This window comes from Macrobrachium rosenbergii, chromosome 2 (assembly GCF_040412425.1).
Source record: "Macrobrachium rosenbergii isolate ZJJX-2024 chromosome 2, ASM4041242v1, whole genome shotgun sequence".
Classification (NCBI taxonomy): domain Eukaryota; kingdom Metazoa; phylum Arthropoda; class Malacostraca; order Decapoda; family Palaemonidae; genus Macrobrachium; species Macrobrachium rosenbergii.
Window position 1 is genome coordinate 57,955,794 of NC_089742.1, and position 23,477 is coordinate 57,979,270.

The following is a 23,477-nucleotide window of genomic DNA, read 5'->3' on the forward strand; positions in this document are numbered from 1 at the left end:
TATGTCCTAATATTTTTGGCAGATGTGTATGGTATTACGAGGTGCAGCGAAGCCAGACCGACAAAAATGGTCCCTACCAGACCATCAGCAACCAGGATGTCACTGATAATAATTACATATATTCCTTACCGGAGATGTCAGGTAATCGTTGAGTTTCTTTGAGTGATCGAGGTGAAGCATGTCAAGAAAAACGCAGAAGGAAAAAAATGGTTAATCTGCTTTTAATGTGAGAGTGAGTGAGGAAGACTCGTCAGATATGTAGTTAAGATCCATATTTTTTCATAATATAATTTAGATTGTTTTCATGTATGTATGCGTCTGTAATGTCTATTTATATACAACACTTATAATATCTGTTTTCATGTATGTATGCGTCTGTAATGTCTATTTATGTACAACACTTTTAATATCCTTAATATAACATTATATTTTCAAGGCTAAAATTCCAAAGAGAAGATGAACACTGTTTTTGTACTGCTTATATTAACCGCGGTTTTAGCCGTTAGCTCATTGCTGTCATTAGGGCCAGAGTGATTTTACAATGGATGGTTGGTGTAGATTAAGCAGGTTTATGTCAGTCCGATAGAACAACGGGGTCAAACATGAGCATTTTTTTATGTGTGTGACAAAAAACCTCTGATGTTACTTACCAAGACAATAACTTTGGGTAACTGTGATTACTGAAGCAGTGAGCATCAAACTACAGCAGTCTGTGTTCAATATCCAATCTCCCTCCAGCTACATTCTCCCCTCAAGTATGAGAAGGTTCTGTTGCAGGCTTTCTGAACTCTCTTGAGTCAGTCTTATAAAGCTCTGTGGCATATTATCACATCGTTCTCCAGTCATTTATTTGTTACTTTTTACTTTTTGTTTATATTTTTAATTTTTTCTTGTATGGCTGCACCAGTTATACAATGTAGTTTCTTTGTAAAATCGCTAGTGCCCTGATGATAGCCATGAGCTGAAGTCTGAAACACCTGTCGTCATAACAGAACAGCTACAGTTTTCATATTTTTCTAAAAGGTAAAAAACTGTATAGGAAACTGGATAAACATCGTTGTAAAATACTAGAAAACACAGGTACTTCGGCTTTAGATGAGAATTCCATATAAGAAATGCTTTACCCAAAAAGCATATGCATATGCATATATATATATATATGTGTGTGTGTGTGTGTGTGTGTGTGTGTGTGTGTGTGTGAATTGGCAAAAGAAAACTAATGTACAAACACATATGCAAGGTAATACAGGTTTGTAAATACTCAACTGCACATGTGGTACTCACATTAATACATAATTATTTTTAAAAAATACACAAATGAAACTGAAGTAAGGTACTTAATTATCTAACTGAGGTTTTAAATGATATTTGTTTTCATTTAACTGTTCCGGATTCCAATGAAGTGAAAACACAGTATCGCTTTTCCAGCCAATGAGGTTCTCCCTGGCTCCAGGGAAAGCTCCCGAGAAAGGTCCTCCAATGAAACCTGGCTCTTCTGGATTCCGTAGCTAAACCCATGGACTGATTCTGTAGAAGTGTCACCTCAAGTTTTCCTTAAAAATCAATAGGTTAAACAAAAAAGTTAGAAAGATATTACCAAAAACAATGCATGAAAAATCAACGAGTTTATCTTTCAAAGGCTCCATTTGAAATGGGTGGAAGGCACATCGGGAGAAAATGGGCACCCTGTCTCTTCTAGGCTTCTAGAGGAAGGACATGAGCAGGCCCATTTGGATGACTAGGGTTCTTGGGTTCTACAGTTAAGCCCGCAAAGTGGTCAGTTTATTAAACAGGGCCTTTGGGCTTCTCTGAGAAGACCAGAAGGTCCCCAGTAACACCAGGGACCAGAGATTCCCTCTGGAATCCTCGGAGGATAGCCTCTATTAATTATGTTGATTTGATTTGGTTTTGGAAAAAGACACACAACACGGGCCTATTTGCCTTGTCAGTTGTTGGGCCCAGAGACCCTGGTTATCCAAGTCGACCTACTCACGTCCTTCCTGTAGAAGCCTGGAAGAGACAGAAGATCCCTTTCTGGCCTATTTTAAATGGGTTATTTGTCTCTTATTTTTGTGTGCATGTCAGTTGGTATTACCTTTTTAAATAATTTTCTTGTGTGTGTTTAATTTTTTTTAACGATTGTTGCAAGGCGAAAGTTGGGACCCAGTTTCAAAATTGCCATATAAGATTTGGACCTACTTCCAGAAATGCCAAAAACGCTCGAAACTGAGTGTGGATAGTACATCGGGCCAAATATTTGGTCACTTTTACTTTTGAGGGTGGATGGTCGTTTTTCTTCTTTTTCTTTCGTTATAACCAATCATTTCTTCCTCCTCCCCTTCCCCCCCCCTCTCTCTCTTTCTCTTTCCCCCTCACTCCACCACTCTCTCTCATACCCCCCCTCCCCGTGTATTTCCTCCTGTCTGTGCGATTTCATTAGTTACCAATGTCCAAATTGAATGCCAATTTCGAAATTGCCGATTTTTCCCCCTTTTGGCCTGCCTCTCGCTCTCTCTCTCTCTCAGAATAAAATAGGAGGATGTTCCTGATCTTTTTAATGAATTGTAAAATTTTATTTCGGGAGGGGCGCGGAATTTGAATGGAGCTTTTCTGGTTTGTGTATAGGATGATACGTAATCTGTTTGAGTGTGCTGTTCTATGCCGATGACCCCTGAGAGGTGAGATTCTAGTGGAGCAATTTCCTTTGTTTTTATTCTAACGCCGTTTTTTTTTCCAAGTTAAAACTAGGGTGACAGGGAACTAATTCTCTCAGTAATCAAGGTAAAGTGTTAGTTTCGACTGTGCTCTACATAATCCTGTTGAATTCATGTTTTAGTACTCAGAATAGAAATCAGCTTATCACGAACGTATTATTAATAATAATAATAATAATAATAATAATAATAATAATAATAATAACATTTTTAATGGAATGGAGACCCAGAGCTTCCTTCGTTAAGCTAATTTGCTCTAATATTGAAAAAAAAGACACACTGTGTCAAGTTTTACGCCATAACCATATAGATTTCCTTAAGGAAAATCAAAATAATTATGAGAGGTAACCCTTTCTGGGATTACAGAGAGAGTCGAGGGTTCACAGCTCGGCAGAAGGTTCCTTTTTTGGTGCTTGCCAGGGAGGCCTGGAGGTCGCTGTTCTACAGGATGGTTCTCTTCTCCGGCAAACCGGGGGGAACACAGTGCCCCAGGTTTGATTGAAAGGCCCCCACTGGGCCTTTCTACAAAATCCTGAGGGAATCCTATGGTTTGGGAAAGCAATGACGGAATTCTGTGTGCTGGGAACCGGAAATAGGTTTAATCACCATAGAATACTTCTTTTGTCACCTGACAATTTCTTCCTAGGCTTAACTCCATAATTCTGTTTTATTTACGCCACTCAGATGTGCAACAAACTATGACCAATGACTCTTATTATTTACTCTTGCAGGAAGTGTAAAAGTTGACGGATGGTATCGTGTGAGGGTTGTGACGTACTGGGGTTCTACAGGCCCCTTCTCAGAGCCCGTCTACCATAGTGTGTGAACCCAACGAACAGCAAAGGGTTTCAAGGTTTAATGGGAGTTTGTGTGTATATTAATATATTTTTGAAACGCCTGCATTTTACACTTATACCTTATGTTTTGATCGCGAAAACGGGCTGTATAATATGCTAAGAAAATTTCTCAGTATTTTGTAAAGTACAAACAACAGTATTTTTTGAATGGGGGTTGAAGGAACTACGGTATTTAAAGCATATTACAAGAACAAAGACAAAAAGAAAGCAGCTCACACATTTTTGGTAGATGAAAATATTTCTCCTTCAATATTACCTTGAAAGGTTCTTCGTATAATTGTTGTCAGGATGTGTTTTTGTTTTTTATGCAAAATGGGATGAGTTTTAATGGTCAAAACAGTTCCAGATAGCCGTAAAGAGGAAGGTATAAAAAAAACTTTTTCGCGGTAAATCATCAAGACCAAGTGACCTTTGGAACAGTGCGTAACAAAGAAGGTAATAAAATAAGCGGCAAACTATCATAATATTCATTCATAAGAAGAGAAACCAGTCATAAAAATCCCTCGAAGAAGTTCCCTCATACAGAAAGAAAAATCAAGTTGTACTCACGAATAAAGTGAAGGCCAAGGCTCTGCCTTCAACCAGAGTTGAAGACCGTGGCCTTTCGGAGATATTTTTTGCCACGAGAAAAACTCTACGCAAAATTAAAGTTTTTCTCCTCCACTGACGTCGAGATTTTATCCTGACAGTCAAATGTTTTCGTTCTATTTTCCATCACAAATAATGGCTTTGTTTGGAGACTTTCCTTCTGGACTGCGCTATGCATGGTTGCCTTGCGTTATAAATGCATTCAGTTTCTTGTAGAGCTTTGTGTGAGAAGATGCCTGTTTCTGGGCTTTGAACAGAAATTAGGAATATATTATTAAGCATAGGCTGATATTAGATAACGCTGAATGCTCGACTGATAAACAGATTACTACTACTTCTAATAATAATAATGATAATATTTATCATAAGCTCCGATATCATATTCAGTAAAATTCAGCATTAAATAGTAAAATGCGATAAAACAGGACAAATAATACTTACATAAGGACACATCAGATACCGTAACGATATGCTTAGGCCTAAGGACGGTCACAATTATTTACACTTAGGATATGCTTAGGCCTAAAGAACGATCACAACAATTTGCACTTGGAAATATACGCAATGAGTGAAGGAAGCTGCAGCTTGACATTTCCTTTTTATGTAGAAATATTAAAAATACGTCTTATAACTGTATCCTGCTTCCGTTCTCACTTGGGATACCCTTGCAAACTCTCATCCTTTTCTGTTATCCTTGTTATTTCGTATCTGGTACACGCAACGTATTGAGTTACCCGTCCCATTATTGACGGTTGACCCATGTGTTAACGAAAGAAGTCGTATCGTAGGAGCATACCTCGTTTTCATCATGTAATTAATTAAATAAAATTGAGTAAATCTTTGCAATTGTAATATACCCACTTAGGTATATGATATGCATCATGAACACAAAATAAACCTTGCGTACGGAATTTAACAACCGATTTCCTCTGTTTGATTGTTCCAAAGTTTCCATGCCATTCGACGAAGAGCTATCGGCGACGGTTACCTACTAGGTACTAGAATGATTTAAAATTATCTCATTTTTTTCGATAAAGATTTGCGTTAATGTAAATTACCACAGACTCGTGGCTTTACATGACATAGTAACTGAAGATCACTGTTATGTTTCTCGCTGCTTTCAGAAGACCGTAGTTGACAGCGTAGTTCGACGCTGCTCCTAGAGGTGCTGTAGAGTCACTCAGTGGTGCTACAGGGTCAGCTGTACTTTAAGTTCTATGATAATATAGTGTATTATATTATGAGGTCAGTAGTATGTGCAGTGATTGCCATTCCGATACTAAAAAGGCATAATAATGGCAATTCAAAGCCCTTTTCCTCCTTTGGTCTGTAATCATAGCATTTCTGTGTTGTGATTGTTTCAAGGATAGTGACGATTGACTCGAGGGTTAACCTGTCTGGTAGGCCAATTGCGTTGAAGGAATTGAAGCTGCCATTTGCTGTTGCCAAGTGTTACCCCAAGCACCACCCTTTCATCCGTTACAGAAAATAACTTGTTTTTGATACCAGTTGAGGTGAGTACTGTTACTGACTACATAAACTTTTATACCGATAGCAACCCTCACTGTTACATTCCACGTGCCCGTGCTTGGATTTCAAGAATTATTCTTAGGTAAAGACGGGAAATTTTTGTTGTTTTTGTTTTGCATATAGCCCTGGATAAATTGTTTCCAGAAGCAATGCAAATCATTTTTCCATTTTACCTGCCGCAACCCCCCCCCAACAAATAGTGACATAGAAATCGTTAGGGCTATGTAAATTTTTCGTCAGTCTAGGTTTGTTAGGCCAATCGCTCTATGTAAATGATCAAGAATGATGTATTAGGTTCAGATATTTTACTTTTCATCCTTTAGGTTGGTGTTAGGAGATTTGCTTGTCTGTAAAAAATGGTTTCTTAACGTGTTTATATGGCCATTATCGGAGTTTTATTGTTTTCCTTAACATAACCTGAAAGTGAACGATTGACGGAACTTGTGTTATCGGGGAATCAAGTTACTGAGGATCATGAATGCTTTCGGATCTTTCGCGTTTAGAAAAGACTGGTTTGTAAAACACCGTATTCAATGTACTGTACGTGTTTTAACGAATAAGTTATTTTTTTATCAGTCGATATAGGCTAGGCGGTGAAACTTATGACAATGCTTGAAACTAATGCTGGCAAATTTTGGTATTTCTGACGGATGTTGTGCGGTAGTCGGATATGTCTCCTTTCACAGAACACCACGGCTACACATTTTTGGCAAGTCGAGCCGTCCACAAGATATGAGCATACACAGTATAATACCTCATGATTAGCTTTAAGCTTAAAGATTATATGGCAATGCCTGCATATGAATATTTGAATATGCTTGTATTATATAGTAGGGGGTTACTTTGTGTGGACGTGCGTGTAACTACCAGCAAATTTTCGTGTCTTAAATGTTACTGGAAATTTTAGTTTGTTCTAAACGCATCTTTTAACATACGCATTATCAAGCAAGTACATTCCCCCTCTCTTAAAGGCAAATTTATGACAATTAAACATAAGTTTTGAAAGATTAAATACACAGTCATGTTTGAGAAATTGCTCAGCATTGCTTTCGCAAAGTTTGCCTAACTTGAGGATATAAACGTTACGTTGTCTAGATACCATTAGGTAACCTACCCTAGGGTTAGGGTACTTCCAAGGTTCCGGAGTCTCAGTGATATTGAGATCTTTACGTTTTTACCTGACGAGATTATATATTTTTATTTCCCTCCCAATATCTGAGAAAGTATAGGCTGTCCAGATACGAGATTGAATTAAGATATGAGAATGAACTAGTGCCCCCAGTTTAAGTGGAATTTTCTCGTATTTTTTACTTATTTTACCAACACTTGTTTGGTTCAGCCATTGTTTGTCACATTTGATCAGCCAAGAGACCTACAGGGTTTGTTTTTGTGGCTTTCACGTCCTGAATTTCATTTCATCAGCTGTGAGTGTTATTGTGATCTTTCCTTAATATGAAATTGTGTACATAGCACAGTGGGGAGAGAGTCATCCCGTGATGAGATCGAATTCAGTCAGAGGGAGCATTAACACTCGGGTACGTGGAAATTTGCTGGCAAGTTACCCCCTACACTGCAGACAGTGGTAACCTTTGGACCTTGGTGGTAACCACAACTATTCACTGTAAACTGATTGTCACAGAGGGCAAGTTTATTGTTTTTACATGCAGAAAGAGGTGTATTTAATAGTTAAATATAATCAGATGTCAAGGGATTTGCTTTTGACGTACGCGAACAATTAGAGAATAAGTATTAAGGAAGTTCCCGTCCTCAGTTATAAACAAACGTACATGCTTCTACGAATGCACGCGCGCGCTTTACACACACACACACACACACACACACACACACACACACACACACACACACACACACATATATATATATATATATATATATATATATATATATATATATATATAAATAATTGTTTCTCCAGAATTGCTAGCATGTCTTAAAGAGGTCAGCGGTTGTTAATCCACAGTAAACACGCTTTGTGTGAGTTGCTTTGAGGTCTAGCTGGTTTCAGCTTCAGACTACAAGAAAATTAATCCTCATAATATTTAATAGAATTATGTATACTACCTCAGAGGTAAACTATTTTACATAGCATAACAAGAAATGTTAAAGTTCGACCTCAAATGGGCTGGGTAAATTGGTGCTAATTTTCAGAATAGCCAGCAATTTTTAATCTATTAATATTCGGTCACATTCTTGCATCTATTTATTATTCTAATATTTTGGCGCAATAATTGGAAGCAAAATTCAGAAAATTACACTTTCAATCATTAGTTTATGAAACACCGGAATAAGTACAAATTTAAACTTGCGAATAGTAAATTAAGATAAAATACAGGTTTGGGGATGAAAAATAACATTCCACCCTCGGTAAAAAAGAGGTCACAAAAACTCTCGTAATCAATACAACTACCGTGTGAAGGGGTCATTAATTTCCAGGTAAGAGGAGGGAATGAGAGAGATAAGCTTTGACTCGGGCTAGAGTAAGGAGGTAGATGAAAGAAAACTATTACGTGAAACTCCAATTCTGCTTTTATTATTTAATTTTCTGCACCAGTGATGTGTTCTCACGCTCGTTAACTCACAAGCAAAAATAAAGTCCTCTCTCTCTCTCTCTCTCTCTCTCTCTCTCTCTCTCTCTCTCTCTCTCTCTCTCTCTCTCTCTCTCTCTCTCTCTCTCTCTAAGTGAATTGTGGTTTTTCGTGACTGTGGATTAGACCAACCTTATCTTGACCATTTCTTAACATCTATTTAGAGAGAGTTTATTCTAATATTTAATTTACTAAAAAATAGACAGTTGAGTCCAGCAGGGAAATATCTCCTGTCAATTTGGTTTTTGTTGCAATCTTATTTTTTTCGTTAAGGGATTACTCTGGAACACTTATCAACTAAAGTACTGGGATTGTTTCAGAGTTTTAAGTTTAATGTTAATATTCAAAATTGTCTTCAGTCTGAGAGAGAGAGAGAGAGAGAGAGAGAGAGAGAGAGAGAGAGAGAGAGAGAGAGAGAATAAGAAGCTGACTGCTGAACAGCTAAACCATGAGCTGTTGTCACGGACGATGTTCTGCCCATGTATGCGTTCAGTGGTACTGAATAACCTAACGGTTCAAGTGCCATGTCATTAGACCAAACATTTATTGATCAGTCAATAATGTATGCTTTTAACGTGTATTGGCGGATTTAGAACTACTGACTTTGTCATTGAATTCTCATTCGAAAAATACAGCAAGGTTTTAACTTGGTTAACCATTTGGCGGTTATTAGTCATAATTATAATATAACCATAACCGATCAGTTGGAGGCCATATACTTGATCTGCACGAATTTTTGCGAGTCACTGGCAGCAAAGAGCTGCTGCTGATGTTCTCTGGGTGTTTCATTGCGTATGCTTTGGGACATTTTGTTTTAATGTTTGCTGGCAACGTGACTTTTGACTTTGAAAATTAAGATATTACATTGGGTAAATGACCATTAAGCGGTGTAGGCAATGGGATGCGTAGAACTTTCGCCATTCCCCCACTTCATGGTTTGCTCTGGACAGGTTACGCAATTCTTGTTGATTCTGAATATTTGTTCTACACACCGACCTCAATCATTGTTTTGCAGAGGTACAAGAATGATAGAATACTACCATAAGGTTATATAATGATCGGGAGGCTTCCGAAGCGTAATGAGATGTCGGAATCAGTACCATACTCTACATCGTAATTGGAATGCTTTCATGTCTTAATGTCAACAACCTCCTGCTTGGACGCAATTGCTCAGAACGGTAGTTTCCCATTTCCTTAGACCATCGTCCTGAAGATATTCTTTTTGTCCTTTTCCGGGGGTTAGCTAGGGACCTTTTGCCTCAATTTAGTGTGTGGTACTTGCTTTGGGGAACGTGGACATCCCGGGTTTCGTGATGTTTCAGTGCAGAGTGCCAGAAGCCTTTCATTCCCTAGACTGTAAAACTGCAGAATAGCCTTAATGGCATTTTTATGAATGCGGATGCTTTGGAGCTTAAACTAATGCTGCTCTAAAGCGACCTGCACCTCACATTTCCTTATTGTATATGTATAATTTAGTTTTTCTAGGTTTATCGCTGTTAATCCATTATTTTCTTCGTATTTTATGCTCTCTCTCTCTCTCTCTCTCTCTCTCTCTCTCTCTCTCTCTCTCTCTCTCTCTCTCTCTCTCTCTCTCCGGTGACTCCGTTTTTTCTTTTTTTTCATATATGGGACTTCCGTTCTGTGGAGGATCGCTTGGCTAGTTAATTTCCTCTGTCGTTTTCACATAAATGAGTAATTTTTCCAGTAATAATAGTAACAATAGTACAACCACTGAGAGTACGCCTACGACGCCACAGTGACCAGTGCCGTTTATGTGATAAAAAACAATTTCCTTATCTAGTACAGATGACCAAATAATATCTGTAAATGAAATATGATTTTTCTGCTTTACATTCCCCAGTTTTTGTTTTTGTTTTTTGTTTATGTTTTTATCTGTCCGTCATGCTCGCATGTTCTGTTTCCTTTTATGGATTTTTTTTATCGAAAAAATAAGAGGCCAAAACTCCAAGAGCCGAGACCCCAAGTCCCCCCACCTTTTTTTTTTTTTTTTATCTGTCTAGACTTAGGCTTATCTGAAAGGGTAGCAGATATGCCCTTTCATTTCTTTTCGGTAGAAAACCATAAAACTTCGATGGGTTTCTACCATCCACGTCACAAAAAAAATGGAAGAGCAGCTTTGGGGAGAGAGAGAGAGACTAATGAAAATCCTCTGTTCATTGCTATTCCAGCTTTTGCGTTTCTGAACATCTTACCACAAATGATATCGATACTCTTGACTCGTTCATTAGAGGTGGAAATAACTGTCAATCATCATTTGATAGCGAAATTATTTTTCCTGTCGTAGGCCAGCATTGATTTCTCTCGACTTAATTGGCCATCTTATGAGCTGCAGACGTTTGTAACTTACTTTGGATACATGAGTCTAAGCATCTGTAGCTTTACACTTGTGCTCCCTATTGCCAAGTACAGTCTTAGTTTCATCTGTTTACTTTTCAACACAATAGTACTGCTGAAAATAGATTGTATTATTATTATTATTATTATTATTATTATTATTAAGCTAGCTTTGCTTGTGAAACGGATTTGCGTCAAAAGATTTTGTCCAAAACTTTTTGTTTCTGTGCAACGATTTTGATGTGAGATGATACTCACAGTTGTCCTTGCCCCCATAGATGGTGACTTATTTGTCTACAGCGTTTATTGCTTTTATTATAAATTTTTTAACCCTTTGGATATTGGCTGATGGAAGAAAAGTGCCCTCTTAACATGTAATATTGTCATCAGTTAGTAATTTTTGTAAAGTGACGTCTCGAGATGACGGTCACAGTGAATACTGTCATTGACGTAAGCAACGTTAATAATTCGCACCCTCTTAACATGTAATATTGTCATCAGTTAGTAATTTTTGTAAAGTGACGTCTCGAGATGACGGTCACAGTGAATACTGTCATTGACGTAAGCAACGTTAATAATTCGCTGGTCTCGTATTTCTTATAACACGTTATTTGCACATAGGCCTACCTTAGGCCTAGACTATATTAATGATGTAGGCTGTTGCCAAATTATATCTTATAGGAAATGGACGATCAAAACCAAATCTGGAAGACAACTGCATTAGGTCTAAGTTGCAACAGGAGCTCCCGTAGGGGATTAGTGCCGTCAGTGCGCCTCATGCAGTGCACTGTAGGTATTACTCAAGGTTCTTTGCAGCGTCCCATAAACCCATAGTTGCAACCCCTTTCGTTTCTTTTATTGTACTTCCATTCATATTCTTTCTTCCATCTTACTTTCCACCCTCTCCTAACAATTGATTCATAGTGCAACTGCGAGATTTTCCTCCTGTTACACCTTTCTACTCTCAGTTTCCGTTTCAGCGTTGAATGACCTCATAGGTCTCAGTGCTTGGCCTTTGGCCTAAATTCTATATTCAGTTCACTTCATAAACAGGAGCGGGGCTCAAATCACAGGGGTATATGTTAAACAGAGGTTGACAGTTCGAATCCAGTTAGCAAAAGAGTGACAAATGTCAATACTGTACGATACCAATGAAAGTCTCAACAGAAGTATTTTTGGATTGTAATCATGCTCTATCGCCACGGGTGCTATGGGAATTCTTATATACTCTTTTTGTAAAATGGTCTACTTAATTTCTCCGGGATTGACGCTCTGTCATAGCTACGTCACTGGCAGTATGCGTTACCGAAATACTTCTTATATTCTGAATACGGTTCATACATCATGTGAAGTTACATTTTAATAAGTGGTACTTTGTCCAATTAATTTCTCTTGGGTTGTTCCTTGAAAGATATGTTAATAATCATGAAAAAAGTGTTTTCATTTGCCTGAAATTCAGATTTTGAATAACGAATGACACGATGAGTTGGCGAATTGCATACTTATATACAGTGTATAATTACTGTACCTTCCCTACATATAGCGTTCACTGTTATATGAATAAATGGTTATATAGTGAAACATTTATGTTTATGCATAGGTTTGTGCGTATTTACACGTATCTAACCTTTATTATATATATATATATATATATATATATATATATATATATATATATATATATATATATATATATATGGAATTTCAAGTATGTGTGTTTATATATTTATGTATAATTATGTGGCGTGATTTATATATGCAGCTATGTAGCCTATGCATATTTTCGCATATCAGTACGGTACTTAGTAGACATATCAGCAGAGATGCCAGATGATAGATAATGTACTTAAATTTAACCTCTCTTAAGTTTTAAGAACACGTTCTATCCTCTCCTCATATGACATTTATATACTTGATTTTTCATCGATTTGACCTTTTCCCTCCGTGAGAACCTTGGTTAATGGTATCCCCCTTACTACTTATTTTCTATTGGGGCCGAAAACTCTGCTTTTAATTTGCTGAAAGTTCTACCTGGGTAGGTATGGTCAGGCAACGGCTAGAATATAATAATCTCTTTATTTACGCATTTTGAAGCAGGCGAGGTTTAGTGATAAGTCTGAATGCGATGTGGTTTTTAAGAAATATCACCTCCTCCTACTCTGAAGCATAATAAAGGAATTGGTCTCAATGCTTGATGCTGGTTAGCAAAAACTGAGCGACTGATTTATTTATTCAGTAAATTGGGTTCGTAAAGTCCATCCCAGAATGGTTAACAAAATAAAATTATGGTTTTCCATCGTACCCCAGATGGCGTAATCCTGTCAGTAAGGGGTTATCTTAGTGGATGTGCTAAAAATTACAAATATGCTCGCCTTTTGATTACCATTTGAGACCACAGGAAATTAAACGACATTGTGCCAAGTATTTTCGTGTTTATTAAACGACATTGTGCCAAGTACTTTCGTGTATATTAAATGACATTGTGCCAAGTGCTTTCGTGTATGTTAAACGACATAGCTTGGAGTACTTGCGTACATACACAACATTTTCGGTGCAAAAAGATGTCTCCCCTAAAATGTTCTCAATACAAGATAGTGCTTGGCACTTTGCCGTTTCTCCTTAAATATTTCGTGTGGCTTCATTTGATATTACGATTAGTATGTAATTTACGTGTATCGTAAGTGACATTTTTGCGGACTGAGGAGTCCAAACTCAGAGGTTGTGGCGAGTTCCACCACCTGAGCATTGAATCCTATGACCCTCGGGGTGTAGGGGTGCAATATCGGCACTCATGACTCCAAAGTTTCACCTTTCAAGGGCGCGATTACGTGACATGCTTTGCTGTCGAAAATAGAAGGAGACGAAAATACAGCGATAAATGTCTTAGATGTCAAGAGTATTTGTTAATGTTTATAGTGATTACTGGAATGTAAGATCGAGTGTTCCTCAGGGCAGTACTCTTGGGTCACTACTGCATTATGTACGAAGTATGTGGTTCAGCATAGAGAACAGCTTGTTGGTTATGCAGATGATGTTATTCTTATGGTAGAACTGATATGTTGTTTAGCATAGACAGCATGCTGGTTATTATGCAGATGATGCTACTCTCATTGTAGACCTAATAGGCCTATGTGGTTTAGAATAGACAGCATGCTGGTTGATTATGCAGATGATGCTACTCTCATTGTAGACCTAATATGTGGTTTAGCATATGCAGCATGCTGGTTGATTATGCAGATGATGCTACCTTCATTGTAGACCTAATATGTGGTTTAGCATAGACAGCATGCTGGTTGATTATACAGATAATGCTACTCCCATTGTAGGCCTGCTGTTGCTGATTTTCCTAACAGAGATTTAGCTACAATCAGTACATGGTGCAAAATATGGCAAATGCAGTTGGACCCAACCAATACTCAAAAGTATGAATCTTAGTAGGCCTGTGACGCCGGATCCCCTTACAGACATATTTTCATCGGCAGTGTTTCTTTAAAAACACGTTGGCTAACTCATTTAAAATTCTAGGTGCCATTCTTGACCTCAAATCTGCTTTTGTCTTCGGTGGCACAAAGTATTTAGGTAGTCTTTCAAGTTTTTTTTTTTTTTTTTTTTTAATTCTGCTATGTTTTAAATACTATCCTTCTGTCTGGTCTTCAGCGGTCGGGTTACACCCTTAATTGTTGAGTAAAAACTCGATTTCTAGTGAACCCCCCCCCCTCCCGCCGTAGGGGGGTAGTGCCGTCAGTGCACCTCACAGGGTGCACTGTAGGCATTACTAAAGGTTCTTTGCAGCGTCCCTTCAGCCCCCCTAGCTGTAACCCCTTTCATTCCTTTTACTGTACCTCCATTCATATTATCTTTCTTCCATCTTGTTACCCACCCTCTCCTAACAATTATTTCAAAGTGCAACTGCGAGGTTTTCCCCCCCTTTTACACCTTTCAGACCTACCGACTCTCAGTTTCCTTTCCAGCGCTGAATGACCTCATAGGTCGCAGTGCTTGGCCTTTGGCCTAAACTCTACTGTATATTCCATTCCATTCCTATTGAATTCCTCGTCCCAGATCTATGTATTAATCTCTGGCAGTCGTTCGATTAGCTCGTTGTGCGTGCTTTATAAAATTGGTCATAATTCTGATCTTTCTAGACTAGACCATACTATACCACTCTTGGATTGCTGATGTATTTTTCTTGTATGTTACTAAGGTTTTACTACTTTTAATATCTTTATATTTTTTTGCAAGTATGGATAGCTTTTTTGGTGTTGTTGGAAGAGAGATTTTGTGAAGGGAAGAATGTTGGCAATTCCTGGAAAAGGAAAACACACAGATTCGAAGGGTTCAAAACACTGACGAGAGATATAGACAAATCAACGGAAATAGTGTAAAGAAATAGATTAAATAATGAAAAAAAAAATAATGAAAATTTTCCTTAAACAATTATATCACCTACTGGTGTGGGGCCAGGTGATAAAATCTTCCTGGGGCAGAATGAAAATACCAGCAGAAACATGTTACCCTTATAACAAAGTGAAAACAGTACTTAAGCAAAGGGTAAACACTTGAAAGATTGAAAACCATTTGTTCAGTAGGAATGAAATGAATTTATGTACTGAAATATTTAAACTGCTAACAGGAACAGGAATGAGAACACAATTTTAAACGTTCGCTGGAATGTGGAGCTTCAACTGGAATATAGTGAAATCACCTTCGGAAATGGTCGAAAAGATCAAGTGGAGTTGAGGCAACATTCTGCTAGAATAAGATGAAATCATTTACTTGACTTTCCGCCATTAAGTAAAAAATCTCCAGTAATGAGTAAAGATAAAAAGACCCAATTGAAAAGAGTGAAAGCATCTGTTGGAATTAAAAGCTCGTGCTGGAACGGAGTGAAAATACGCGCTGGAATAGAGTGAAAACTCGTGCTGGAACACACTGAACACCTTAGATGGAGAAGAGTGAAAATCCCTGTGACCAGAGTGAACACATTTACTGAATGAAAATTATGAGGAAAAGCACTTGGAAAAAAAAAAACAGGCTGGATGAGACTTGACCAGATGTACTTTGATATTACTGTGCCTTTCTTCTCTAGAGAAATGTCACTCCGGTAGATAAAATCGATGGCTTTACTGAAGCTGATCGATAATTTGGCGGTAGCGACCTGTCGTGAATTATTCCGAAGCTTTGGGCGGCAACAAAGGTAGTCCGCGTCGTTTTCTCTTCTTGTGTTTGTTTGCTCTTGTAAATTGTTTGTGGCACACGGACGACTCAGTGTTTCATAAGATGCTTGGATTTAGTTGCAAACTGGCTGCAGAGCTCTCAGATCAGAGTGGATGTGATGATCTTGATTTGCGTTTGGTAGAATGTCGAAGTCGACAGTCCGTGTACTCGGTGACTCCAGCGTGGATGCAATAATTATGCCCAGGTGTAACTGGATTGATCCGAGCTCTTAGTCAATTTTGTTATCGTTTTATGATTGCTTTCTTGAGTTTGAGAGCATTTTCATTCATTTTGAGGATGTTTTGTTATGACTCATTACTACAAGAGCTTGCTTGACCTCCGTGCCTTGGTAAGGTCTAGAATCAAGTTGATTGTGTCATCTTTATAGTCATTTTTACAGAATGATGAAAAAAATAATCTTTGAGCACCATAATATGTTAAATTATTTTTGAAACATTCGGATGTCTTACACGAGCACATAAATGCTCGATGCAGTGGAATTTTCACCCGTCCTCGGCTTCCACCCATTTCTCCATTGGTTATATTTACTCACTTAAACTTGGTTTTATACAGTGGATTTTTTTTAGCCACTGAAAACAAACATGAAGAACGCGTTTTTATTACTCGACCTTTCTCCATTACCTCCTCTCATCACGCCTCCTTATTTTCTTTTTTTTTTATTCTAATTACTTTTTCTTCCTCTTTCATGTCTTTGGCCTCACCGTTGAAAGGATTGAGAAATATAAAAGGTAATTCATCAAAAAATGAAAATTTTAATTTTAATGCAGAGTTCAGCTTTGTCAGGTGGGGGCTGCCTCTCTATGAATATTGTCATGAACTTCGTATTGAAATTTTATATTTCAAAATTTTCACTGGCAATTTGTGTTTTTCGACAACTTTTTTGGTTTTGCTCTGCTATATATTAGAATGCAGTTCCGTTATGAATCCAGACTAGCGCTGAAGAAGACCATAGATGGTGGAAACAGCAATCGCCTGGGGATTGAGAGTAAATGTAGCTGTATTATAGCAGTTTTGTAAATCCATCCTGAAGACTGAAAGAGCGGTGGAGAGAGGATATATATATATATATATATATATATATATATATATATATATATATATATATATATATATATATATATATATGTGTGTGTGTGTGTGTGTGTGTGTGTGTATAAATATCAATATATTTATTCTATTTGAGCATATGCAATTCCTATTTGGGCTTATGCAATTCCTATTGAAGTCAATGGCATTTTTCGCAGATACTATCTTTTTGTCTGGACTTTGAATTAGTCTATACTTAATTTTCTCTTCAGGCAATTTTCTTAGGAATGAGGAAAAATGATTCACGTTTCTTCCTATTTACTTATTATAGTCGACGGTCCTTTTTCTCGCTCATCTGCGACGTCTTCAGGACTAAATTGCAAATTGACACACGCTTTTTATTACTGGACTTAGCGGCTACGCTTAAAATTTTGAACGTGACGGCACTGGGATGCTGAATTTCCATTGGTCGGCGGGTGTCACTGTGCGACAGCAAGGGCATTCCTGGTGCTCCTTAGGACACACCCTATGCCGTGGCATGCAGCAAAGGGCATGGGCAAGGGCGTAATTCCTGGCCGATAGTCTTGATTTGCTTCGTTGTCGTAGACGTCTTCATGGGCGATCTGTCGCTCGTTTCTCCCTTTGGATTCTCACAGATGTCCTGTGGTTTCCTTGTTGAAGGGAGGATGAAGTCCATGTTCCTTTGTACGTTTAATGCAGGCCGTTGTCGATTTATACTCAAAGCTGTTGCTATTTGTAGTCTTTGAACCTGACTTCTCTATGCATGATATCTGTGTTTTCTAATACCGTGGAGAGAGAGAGAGAGAGAGAGAGAGAGAGAGAGATTTAATGTCGAAACCACAAACACCTTTGGAATAACATACACATAGGGAGAATTATAACTGATAAGTGCATATGCCCTGGCCGGGGCAGATACACTCATCAATTATAATTCCCCTAGGGTGCAAGATATAGCGAATTCGGTATTAAGTGGTATTTGGGGTTTAATATTTGTGGATAAATAAATTCTCGCATGCACGGAGATTCTTCCGTTTGGCTGTTGCCATGTAGTCAGTGTGACGTCATTCTCTGCACGAAAATAAATGACTTGTGAATGCCATGTTTTCATGAAGCCGATATGTTCCCATGGCATTTTGTTGTCGTCGTTGACATTAAAGCTTTTCACCTTGACATTCTTTTGCTGAACATTAATTCTTGAATTTCGTATTCTTAATGTCATTGTGGAAAAGTTACTTATTATCTTTCTTGGTGGTAAAAAGCAGCTTTCTCCATAAGAGAGTAGTAGTCACTTGACCAGTGAGACTGGAGCTGTTGTCGTTTTTACCCCCAGACTTTCTTTAAAACCCTTCTTCAGTAGTTTGTGAAGTTTGAACAGGTATTTAGTTTGACCTAGCATGTTTGCATCGAAACTTTACCAGTATTTTGTTGCTCCTTCCATAGTCAAATTATATGCACAATTATATTCTAAATATCTGTTCTCTTCAGATGTCCAGGCCCCTTCCCTTGCAAGCCTTCTCTCTAATTCCTTTATGTATCAGTGGTCCCCGTTGAGGGGTAGTGTTAGTGTCGTCAGTGTACCTCATGCGGTGCACAATAGGCATTACTTGAGGTTCCTTGCTGCATCCCCTCGGGCCCTAGCTGCAACCACTTTCATTCCTTTTACTGTACTTCCATTCATATTCTCTTTCTTCCTTCTTACTGTCCACCCTCTCCTAACAATTGTTTCACAGTACAACTGCGAGGTTTTCCTCCTGTTACACCTTTCAAACTTACCAATTTCCCTTCCAGCTATGAATGACCTCATAGGTCCCAGCGCTTGGCCTTTGTACTAAACTCTATATTCCATTCCATTCCCGATCATTGTTACGTGCCTGGACCGTCACTCTAGGTCTACACAGATATTATCTAAAATTTCATGTGTTCTTCCTGATACAACTTCTATGTAATAAATTCATGTTTTTTGTATCCTTTTGTGCTTTTTGTTCCGGTCATACCTCTTAATAATTTCAGGCATGTCCCTCATTTTGTAAATGAGGCATCGATTAATTCCTCATATACCATACATTTATTATCTTTGCTCTCAAAATGCCACCTTACTCCGTGTAGCGGTATCTGATGCTCTCGTTTTACAATATCTGTATCGCATACCTCCAAATATCCAGGTGAGGTTGCTAATTCCATTCTGAAATCCGAATAAACGCAATTTTATTTTCGACAACCTCCTTCGCTCCCACCCCTGTCGTCATTCTTTTCAAAACGCATCCTGTATCGAAATACATTTTCAGTCTTTTAGTGTGAGAGGCCTTTCAGACATATTTCGTTGACGTCGTGGTTCCTTTACAAGATGATGACAATATCATATTCTATTTACATTCTTCTATAAAATAAAACTATTGTGCCGGCTTTGTCTGTCCGTCCGTCCTCAGATCTTTAAAGCTGCTGAGGCTAGAGGGCTGCAAATTTGTCTGTTGATCATCCTACCTCCAATCATCAAACATACCAAATTGCAGCCCTCTAGCCATAGTAGTTTTTATTTCATTTCATTTAAGGTTAAATTTAGCCATGATCGTACATCTGGCACCGCTGTCGGTACCGACAACACAGGCCACCGCAGGACACGTGACTAAGTTCCATGGGCCACCACCGGACCGTGAGTTTCATAGGCAGCAGCTGAAAGTTGCAGACAGCATTATATGCTGGTTTTTTTACTTGTTTCCTTTTGTCCTGGAAACTGCAATCATTATCTTCAACTGTCTTCCTGCCTCGTTAACAAGAAGCTGCTTTTACGCTGATGTAGCAGTCGTCTTAAAACTTAATTTTCGTAACAATGATTTTTGGCGTCGGCTCGTAAATTTACGACTCTTGTCCCGAAGAATCTTTGTTATAGCACTTATAATTGGCATTATCACGCAGTATTTATTTAAATTTTAAATAATCACCTGAGCCACAGAAATATTTCAGTGCCATAACCACTCGCATTCCCCTGATGGCTCTGTTGTTAGTTGAAATTATAAGTTGGGAGGCTTTTTTTGTTAAGCCTTCTTCAGATACGAAATTACCCGTAATCTATTTATTTAAGTTGTTTCTTTTTCTGCTTTATGGGTAGGCCTACTAATACCATTCATACACAGCGGAAAAGATCATCCACTATTGATAACCCATTTCACTCATAACACTCATTTGCCAGAAGCGTGACACGATCCAGAATATGTGTTTTTTGAGTTATTGATACCAGCAGATAGCCCTTTCTTTGTTCCATATTGTGGTAAAAACGTCTTATTTGTACTTGTAATATTAACAGGTAGAGGGCATGACATGTCACTATTACACCCTAGAGAGTATAGAGAGTTTTAAACTCTAAATGGCTTCTCCTGAAAATTAGCAATTTTAGAGTTATGTCACTCTGACAAATGAGCGAATTAAGTCTATTCTGCTTTGTACTTTAATTCCAGTTGTATTATCCATCGCCAACTTTAATTCAGTTTTCTGGCAAACATTTATTACCACAGTTTATTTACCACCTTCCTGCATCCTGTAATGTTCATATAATTCTTAAAACACTCCTCTTTCTCTCGATATTTATCTTAGCCATGATATGTTTATATTTATTTGGTATTAAAGGCAAATGTCTTTCAGAGGTTCTCTCATTTTTTTCTGATCTGAAAATGCTCTACATTTTAAACATCGTCATTCTTAGTTCCCGCAGGGCGGGGGACGGTTAGTGCAGTCAGTGCACCACATGTGGTCCACTGTAGGCGTTACTTAAGGTTCTTTGCAGCGTCCCTTCGGCCCCTAGCTGCAACCCCTTTCATTCTTTTCCCTGAACCTCCGTTCATATTCTCTTTCTTCCTTCTTACTTTCCATACTCTTCCTTTCAGCGGTGAGTGGCCTCATAGGTCCCAGTGCTTGGCCTTTGGCCTGAATTCTATATTCTGTTCTATATTCTATCAGTTCTAGTGACTTCCTTTTATACGTTTTATAAGTTTATATAGAGTTCTTTATTGGAAGGGTGGGTAGAGCTCTCGGCTAGCACGTTGTTGGCCCTGCGTTCGACTCTCCCACCGGCCAATGAAGAATTAGAGGAATTTATTTCTGGTGATAGAAATTCATTTATCGTCATAATGTGGTTCGGATTCCACAATAAGCTGTAGGTCCCTTTGCTAGGTAACCAGTTGGTTCTCAGCCACGTAAAGTAAGTCTAATCCTTCGGGCCAGCCCTAGGAGAGCTGTTAATCAGCTCAGTGGTCTGGTTGAACTAAGATATACTTCTTATATGTTTATATGTTAACCTCACGCTACACTTCTCTATAATTATAAAGAGATAATTGGCCAATACAACGCCAATATCCATCCTGGCTGTGACCCACCACAGTCTCCTGAATATCTGGTACATCGTTCACTGTTCAGGCTCATGTATGCTTTTAATTATTTGTTTGTTTGTTTTCAAGAAAGTAACACAAGTCATTTCCCTAGCCCGGGGTCCATCTTGGTCGATCATGGGACTCAATTAAGATGCGACTAACCATTTTATCACGATATATTCACGTGTGTGTGTATATATATATATATATATATATATATATATATATATATATATATATATATATATATATAGTGAGGATTGAGAGGGGTTCTATCAACCAGTAGACATCAGTAGGTTACTTTAGTCCTGAAACGTCGCAGCAACAATAAAGTACCTTGAAAAGGAATAATGGAATGATCCTTCACCTAACCTACTGATATATATTATATATATATATATATAGATATATATATATATATATATATATATATGTATATATATATATATATATATATATATATATATATATATATATATATATATAATACTGTATATATGACTGTGAAATATTTTCTGTTGAAACAGAATTCCATCCAATAAAAGGAGACCATAAAACGTTGAAAGGTAGAAAGTTGATGCTATATTTCAGAGACCAACTGTCTCCTCTCACAGGCAAGAGAGGAAGACAGTTGGTCTCTGAAATAAAGCATTAACTTTCTACCTTTTGTTTTTATGGACTCTTTTATTAGATATATATATATATATATATATATATATATATATATATATATATATATATATATATATATATATATATATATATGTATTGTGTATGTGCGGATTCCCTGATTCATAAGCTGCATACACGTAGAAAAACAACTCACTTACCAGCACATACCCTCACAGCCAGTCTCATGCTTCCCAGACATGAAAAGTCCTTCCCGTGTCATTACCCGTAGCAGGGAGAAATTGCCTTCCTTGATCGTCATCGCGTTTTCTTGACCCAAACTTAACGATTATGAAGCAGCACGATATTTCCTCATAAACAACTGTAGCGTCCTTCCCCCTTGTTTGCTGATTTAAATGTGCACCCCTCCCGCCTCCTCCTCCACCACCGTCCCAGCTGCGATTGTCAAGTAAATCATGGAGCTGATGAAGAGCTACAAGACAAGTTCTTAACTAATTTCGCGGTAAATCACGATTAGAGTTGAGAGATGTAGTGATGCCTGTTATTTGTTGGACGTAAACTGCAATGCAAAGGAGGTTCGCATTTATTGTTTCTTGCAAGGTCTTCTGTTGCATGAATGTAAGATGTGTGTAATTGTATAGTGGCAGGGTTGCGCATTGGGAAAAAGCGCACACACACACACACACACACACATATATATATATATATATATATATATATATATATATATATATATATATATATATATATATATATATATATATATTACAGCATGGGCGTATATCACGGGTTGGAGCAGAAATATCCAGTTCCCACTATTTTATTGATCCGAACATTCTGCCACGTCACAGCGTTTTTCTCTTTATATATATGGAAGAGTAGTCGATACAGAATATGCCTTAAATACGCATGAAACACTAACGTTCTAGGCAGATAGCGGTAAGGGAGCTGAAACGAGCAATTGTGGAAGTTTACTGAACAGTCGAAAAGATCGGAAAGCTGGTTAATGTCTGGAAAGAGCAAGACTATACCTATGGGTTAATGTCTGGAAAGAGCAAGACTGTGCCTATGGGTTAATGTCTGGAAAGCGCAAGACTATGCCTGTGGCTTAATGTCTGGAAAGAGAAAGACTATGCCTGTGGGTTAATGACCAGTGCATTTCAGGATGAGTGATGTGCTGACGACCAGTTTCTAAAGCTGCTGTGGGGCTATGTTTGGCTCAGATTAAGCCGGCCTTATGCCAGCACAAAGTGCAGTCCCGTAATCAGAGGTAAAGGAGGTAAGATGATAAGGATAATTATAGGCCTGTTGTGGATTTCTGGACTCTGCCCAAAACAGCCGAGACTAAAGGAGCCAAGTACTGTTTATCAAGAGGCTCGAATGATAAAGAAGCTTTGCAATAAATACTTTGAAGCAAACCGTCTTTGAGGAAACATCCTTTGATTTTTTATAATAATAATATCGATGATAGATTGAATACGTCTTCAGCTAAGGTTGGCTCCGTAAGGGGGTTAATGCCATCAGTGCACCTCACGCGGTGCACTTTAGGCA

General features: G+C 38.0%; 2 protein-coding genes across 3 annotated transcripts in view; both read left to right on the forward strand.

Annotated features, from left to right (window-relative positions):
* The window catches only part of Idua (alpha-L-iduronidase), a 32,735-nt gene extending 29,123 nt beyond the window's left edge, over positions 1 to 3,612 (forward strand). For both annotated transcript variants that reach the window (XM_067119208.1, XM_067119215.1), the window contains 2 exons: positions 23 to 141; positions 3,446 to 3,612. In XM_067119208.1, coding sequence (XP_066975309.1) covers positions 23 to 141; positions 3,446 to 3,540 — 214 coding nt within the window. In that variant the 3' untranslated portion in view covers positions 3,541 to 3,612. The remainder of the gene's footprint in view (positions 1 to 22; positions 142 to 3,445) is intronic.
* A 1,927-nt stretch (positions 3,613 to 5,539) lies between these two features.
* Positions 5,540 to 23,477, forward strand: part of LOC136847497 (cerebellin-3-like) — a 306,286-nt gene continuing 288,348 nt past the window's right edge. Inside the window, exon 1 of the mRNA XM_067119239.1 lies at positions 5,540 to 5,673. The gene's annotated coding sequence lies outside the window, so the exon portion shown is untranslated. The remainder of the gene's footprint in view (positions 5,674 to 23,477) is intronic.